The sequence below is a fragment of the Nannochloropsis gaditana genome (assembly GCF_000240725.1).
Source record: "Nannochloropsis gaditana CCMP526 unplaced genomic scaffold scaffold375, whole genome shotgun sequence".
Classification (NCBI taxonomy): Eukaryota; class Eustigmatophyceae; order Eustigmatales; family Monodopsidaceae; genus Microchloropsis; species Microchloropsis gaditana.
This window is the reverse complement of record NW_005803578.1, coordinates 22,146-28,663: the sequence shown is the minus strand read 5'-3', so window position 1 is coordinate 28,663 and position 6,518 is coordinate 22,146. Positions and strand designations below refer to the sequence as shown.

At 52.8% G+C, this 6,518-nt stretch overlaps 2 protein-coding genes across 2 annotated transcripts; one reads left to right on the top strand and one right to left on the bottom strand.

Moving 5' to 3' along the window:
- Window positions 1-11: 11 nt before the first annotated feature.
- On the top strand, window positions 12-1,106 carry NGA_0707120 (tpr domain-containing protein; the record flags this gene model as incomplete). Its single annotated transcript, XM_005854819.2, has 1 exon — window positions 12-1,106. A coding segment is annotated over one exon (1,095 nt), but the record flags the coding sequence as incomplete, so codon positions are not given.
- A 387-nt stretch (window positions 1,107-1,493) lies between these two features.
- On the bottom strand, window positions 1,494-2,324 carry CYSQ (3'(2'), 5'-bisphosphate nucleotidase; the record flags this gene model as incomplete). Its single annotated transcript, XM_005854812.1, has 1 exon — window positions 1,494-2,324. One exon carries the CDS (start codon window positions 2,322-2,324, stop codon window positions 1,494-1,496), a length of 831 nt encoding a protein of 276 aa, XP_005854874.1.
- Window positions 2,325-6,518: the final 4,194 nt, after the last annotated feature.

Here is a 6,518-nt window from a genome sequence, read left to right as displayed (position 1 = left end):
GAGGAGGAGGGGACGAGGAGGACGAGGAGGACGAGGAGGACGAGGACGAGGAAGAAGAAGAAGAAGAAGAGGCGGAAAGAGAGACGCACGAGCCCTCCGAGATTGAGATGCGCCAGCGCCTTCGGCTCTTGCACACCATGTCCTCAGTGTCCTCGATGGGCGAAGCCGCAACGCTCCTCAACCGCGCCATGCTGAACACGGCGTGTGGGAGGTTCGAGGACGCCCTCTGCCTCCTTGACGACGTGCTGGGGATGGCAAGCACTGAGACCACGAGCGTGGAGGAGGCGAGGATGCAGGCGCGCGCGGCGAAGGTGAAAGGTACCGTGCTGCAAGAGATGGGTCTCATGAAGGAGGCCAGCGTCTGGTACGAGCTCAGCGTCCGGGCAGGGCGGCGACTCCTCCAGCAGGCACCCCTTTCCGAGGACTTGCGCAAGTATTTCCCGTCCCTTCGGTACGTGCACAACCAACTCGCGCAGTTTTATTTGTCCGTGCGGGCCTTTGCCCTGGTACTGGAGCACTTTGAGCAGCTGGTGGCCTTGACGGACGACGCGGGGGACCGACGCCGCCTTCTGCGGGAATTCGAGCGCCTTTCCCTCGAGCACGATTTCTGGCAAGACGTGACGCCCGGCATGCTCGACCAGGAGCTGGAGCAAGGGCGCAGGTGGTACAGGGAGAAATGCTGGGAAGAAGCGGCGCTCCAATTTCGCCGGGTCGTGCAATTGGCACGCCTGGCGTCCTTTTCCTCGGGGGATGGGACACGGATGGTCGAGGCCCGGGCCCTGGGGAACTATGCCACTGTACTCAAGGACTTGCGGAGGTGCGACGAGTCCATCCTCGCTTACCGGCTCTGCTGTCGGCTTTTGGAGGAGCTGGAGGAGGAGCAAATGGAGCGGCGCATGCTGAATGGCTTGTCTTTGTCCCTGATCGAAGCGCACAGGTACGAGGACGCCGCCGTGGTCTGTGAGCGGCTTTTGGTGCTGACGGAACGGGACGACAATGTGGAGCTTGTCAAAACCAGGTTGGAAGAGATACAGGCGTGCCTGCGAGACGGGAGGCGGACGATGGAGAGGGAAAGTGTGGATGAGGGGAACGAAGAGACGAGGTGAGGGCCCCGTGGGGGCCAGAAACACGCCTTAAATGTGACAGGTCGTATCGAGTAACCAATTTAACAAATAAAGTGCCGCATTATTCGAGTCGTTGTAGACCCTTTTGGTAATCGCCTATTGTTTAGTTTCTTGAGGCATAAGGCTGGCAATACGAGTACTTTCGTTCCTCCTTCTGATGGTGACGCAGAGTTAGTCTCACTCCTTCCACTCACCCGAATATTCCAGAAGCTGCGCGGTTGCCATCACATAAAACATGTATCACCGTGACCTTTTCCTATTCCAGCACCCTACAGCTCACCAACATGTCGAGCCCAGCTTGCAAATTTTCCTTTCTAGCTCACTCTGCTATCGCACTTGTACCGTGGACACATCTATGCGGAGCTCTTTTCAGTCCCGGCGTCTGCCGTACACAATGAAAAACGGATTCAACGCGTCCGGCTTGTTATACTCCACGGGCAGTCCGGGCTGGCATGCCTTGCCTCCTTCCGCTTGCAGAACCTCTCCTCCTGCCGCCTCCACCACCGCGTGTGAGGCGCAGGTGTCCCATTCACAGGTTGGTGCCAACCGGGGGTAGACGTGCGCCTCTCCCTCGGCTACCATCAAAAGCTTTAAAGAAGATCCTAGCGCCTTAAGAGTCGGGTTCTGGTACTTGCTTATAAAATTCTCCGTTTCGGGGGTATTGTGTGAAGCAGAGGCAACGACGGCCAAGTTTGGATCCTTTTCACTGAATTCTTTCACCTTGATGGGAATTGGTGGCTCATCCGCGATCTCCACAAAGGCGCCGTGGCCTTTCGCGCCATAGTACGTCTTAGCCGGTTCCATAGCTGGCACGTGTACCACCCCAAATATGGGGGACTTCCCCTGGCATAACCCAATGTTTACCGTGAATTGGCCGTTCCGCTTTAGAAACTCCTTCGTTCCGTCCAGGGGGTCAACGCACCAGTAGAAAGGCCAATTGCTTCGTTCTTCATACGGAAGCATTTTGTTTTCCTCGGAAACGATGGGAATCGAAGGATACTTTTCCTTGAGCGAGGCACAAATCAGGTTGTTGGCAGCAAGATCAGCAGCGGTCAGGGGAGAGTTGTCGGACTTTGCCTTAACGTCCCAGCTAACAGTGTCCGGGAAGGCGTATATAGACATGATGGCATCTCCAGCCGTCTTAGCAATAGAAACCACATCTTTGGCTAAGACCTTGACGGCGCCGGCCTGGATGATCATGGGAAACTGTTGACCAGTATGGTGAGAGCATAATCAACGGTCAAGAATCATGAGAGGACTCGCGTGGTATATGGTATGAGTGATATAGGAAAGCGACTAGGAAGAATCGACGAGAGATGCGCGCCAGCTGACAGGACTCGCTCCAGAGGCGCCGGGGTCGCGCTCCGGGCACTGGGTCCCAAACTTGGTTACCCAAGTGTTTTGTGTACACCTCAGCCCTCTCTCATTTTTGCGTGAATGGGGCCTGGTCTTTGTGAGTGTTCTGCAGGGTATTGGATAGTAATGACGGTATCCACCAACCCTGTGCTTCTCGTTTGCGGAGCAAGTATTGACGGTCGATCAAACGAGTTACCCCTATTTTCCGAAGCTCCCGGAGCCCCCCGAAAAAAACAAAACTTGGCTTGCCATACAAGAATATGTGTAGCCGCGTAGAGCCTTCTGTGGTGTCTGCTTATTGCCGATTGACGACTTCTTTCCTCAGTCTGACGCTCGTGAAATTACCTATATATCAGACGGGCACTTACGACAAGTATGACGATTAAGCGAAAGGGGCTTTTGTCACCAAGATGTCCCGATGTTCATGCTGCTGTTGTAGCGACAGACTGCTGTCGTGCTAACACGGCGACTTCAGTGAAGCATGGTGGAGAGAAGCCTCCAGTAGTGTCCACGAGTGGTGACTTGCCAAAGTATGAGCCACGCGTTGCAGATGACGGAGTCCTCCACGGTGCTTGTCAAACAGAGATTAAGGCTCTGCGGGCGGAGGTTGAACTACTACGCAAGAAGCTTGACGCTGCATTAGGTGACATACCAGCATGCTCTATTTGCCTGGAATGCGTTGACTATCCTGTAGAGCTGCAGGAGTGTCGGCACCTCTTCTGCTGTCAGTGCTTCTACATGTATGCCAAATGGAAAACTACTGGGAACATAGCATGTCCTGCGTGTCGTACAACAGTATATAAGGCACCGCTACCACCGCCTCTCGCCTTCATACAACATTTAGACGCGATAAAGGTTGCGAAGCGGCGACAACAAGAGGCGGTAAGGACGGGCGCAGACCCAGGACAAAGTCTCGAGGGAGGTATATATAGAATTGACGCAAAAGCAGAAAGTCAGAGAAGAAGCGAAGAAGAAAGTGAACGCAAAGTAGGAGAGAAAATCAAATTGGAAAGATGGAAGGAAGGGGTAAGCATGATGAAGTCACATGATGAGGAGATAGGAGAGGATGACGACCGCTCTGCTGCAGGTCTATTGGATCGTGCTGGCCCGTCGGGGCAGGCGCAGGAGGATAGGGATATGGAGGCAAAAAAGCTGCAGCTGCTACCGCCATTGCTGCTCGCCGTGCCCGTGCGGCGTACCAAGGCCAGATGGCCGAGTTGAAAGTCATGTTCGAGGCTGCAGAGCGCATGGGCGAGGGGGCTGTCGGGCTGAATTCCTCCAGAAGAATACGGCCGCGTACAATAAGAAATGCAGAGATGGATGGAAGCACTCATCTCAACTACGATGAGTCTGACGGTGTGTACCGCTGCCTGAACTGCCATTGGGAGGTGGATGAAGGGGGCCTGTGCGCCCGATGCCTCCACGACGACGACGATGAAGAGGAGGATGTAGATGTAGCACATGTGTCGAGGACGGATTTCTACCCACCGGGTCAGTTTGATTACGATAGCGATGAAGATGGGACTTTGGATCGATGACCACGAATTCAGTGATGGCGATGGAGTGACGAGGGGATTGCCATTGAGATGAGCGTCAAACCGAGATTGCTTCTATTGGCTTTTGTTTTGGTCCCTACCACGCCGCCTAGTAAGTGGAGAAGGATGGATAAAATGTATCAAAGGAAGAGGGAGCCGGGTAGGACTATAAGGAGGAAACAAGAGGGAGCGGGAAAATGGAAGAAGAGGAGAGCGGTGAGGCAACTGTCGCACTGGTTCGTGATGCGTTTGAAACTGAGCGTGACAGAAGATAAACGAGCGTTGAATCCCGCAGCGAGTCATGTGAAAGCGACCTAGAGACGAGGTCTGCTAGCCATGAAGGAGCGGGCGAAAGAGAAGGAACGGTGCTGAGACGCATGAAATGGGGCACATCATACGGTTATGTATCTCTTTCGTGAGCAGAGCAAGGGAATAGCAATCATATGTGACATCAATGTAAATATAAACTTCAGTGTATCTTCCTGCAGATCTATTTTTATTTACTTTCTGCTCGAAATCCAAGCCGGTTTTCCGTTCGAGTCCCAGATTTATTTCACAAAGGGTGTGCGTGTGTATTCTCGAGGATTGTTCTCATGATCCATACGTGTCAGCCTGAACTGAGCCAGTCCCTTTCAGATCGCCCCTTCCAAAGACAAGCTATGAAATGTGTGCCTGGCAAAGTCATACTTTTCGTTTCCGCTATCAAGTGCCCTCGCGCCTGCCGGGAATGATAAATCAAACTTCATGCCTCAGATACCACACGTAGGCCCCGCAAATTGAAGGCAAAACAGTCCAGTCAGACGTGCCATGAAAGTAGAACGGATCGAGGCAGCCCAATGAAATTTGGCATGGCTCAGCACTACTACAGACAGCAAGGCATGAGGACTCGCCGCAGGAACCATAGGGCGGCTTGGGATCCCTTTGGAAGATGGCTCCTAGTGCCGCTGCAAGATGTGCCAGAGTCGAGACGCCTCCACATACAAGGCACCGGACGCGTCGGGTGCGTTTTCGATGTCGATAGCGACCAGCAAGCGGGGTGATGCGTCCCTTTTCTTTTGCCTCTCTTCATCAGCGTCCCACCAGTTCCACACATCGGCCAACATCTTGGCCCCTTGTCTTCCAATGCCAGTGCGCAGTAAATTGAGCAAGTTCAATCGCGAAAAAATGACCTGCTGCTCATCTCTCTTCTCAAAAGATGGCTGGAAGAGCCCAGCGATTGAACGGGCACCATTCTCGCCAATCCTGTTCCACGATATGTCCAAGTGTCTCCACGTGCAGGAGCCCGCCGAGTCCAGTATCAGGGCTTTCTTCAGGCCCTCCGCAAAGCTGGCAAAGTTCTCATCTAAGTCTACTTTCCGAAGATCGAGATGCTCCAAAGAAGGGCAGCTAGCCAGGGCCATGGAAAAGGCACATAGGGGGTGATGCTCTTCCGCATGTGCGCTTTGGGCGTTACTTGCACTCGCTAAGACCTCGACGCCGAATGGATTGTAGCTGAGATCGAGATGCCGCAATTTCTGATTCACTGACTTAGTAGAGGCAAATTTCGATATAGCGACCAATGCATCTTGACGGATGTTGTTATGCGAAATATTTAGATGCTCAATCCTTGCACAGGACATGTTCACAAGGCTGCGAAAAAGCAGGCGCGCTCCCTCCGACCCGATGGAGTTGTGGCTTACATTGAGATGCACCAAGGACGGAATTTGCCAGTTCAAAACTAATCGATGCATTACCATGCTATTTAGAGTGGTGTTGAAGAGATTGAGGTGTCGCAGTGACAAGGGCAACGCCCGTCCCAAAGCGCTCCATGCTTTACGAGAGAAGTCAGTAGGAGCTGATAATACGCTATTTGTTCCCGTGCCGACTTCTTCTGTGCCATGTAAGACCGAGTCCGGGGAGTAACTTTGCACTTGATTGTCGTATAATACATCCAACGGATTGTTAGATAGGCTCAACATGGTAAGGAGTGGACAACGAGCCAATCCTCGCGCTAAGTGGAGAACACCTCGCAGGCCGATACCCGTATTTCGAAGGTCTAGAGACTGAAGCAGTTGGCAATCTCCACTTTCTAAGAGATCGCATAGGGCATCAATACCGCTATCGCCAATGGTATTCATAGCTAATGTTAACTCTCGAAGCAATAGTGGCTTCTGTGGCTCAAGGTTTTTGGAGAAGTATGCAGAGGATAGCGACGTAGTCATTCCAGGAGTGATACCCACACAATTTTCACTATAGCTGGCTGTTGTATCAATGCTTAAAAAGCTCTGCGAAAACTCTGCTTGCAGGGGTGATCCCGAGCATTTGTGGCGCTTGTCACGCCTGTGTCCCCCGTTTGTGGATCTATAGCTCTCGTCAGTAGTAGTGGCGAGACTCTTTGCCAATAAAGTGATGCCCGAAGGTGTCAGAAAGAGTCCTGAAAGATCAAGTCGCTGAAGGCTTGAGGCACTGGAGGGTAGTGCCAAGAATTTTGACAAAGCCCAGCTGCCCTCGTTGCTCAACTTGT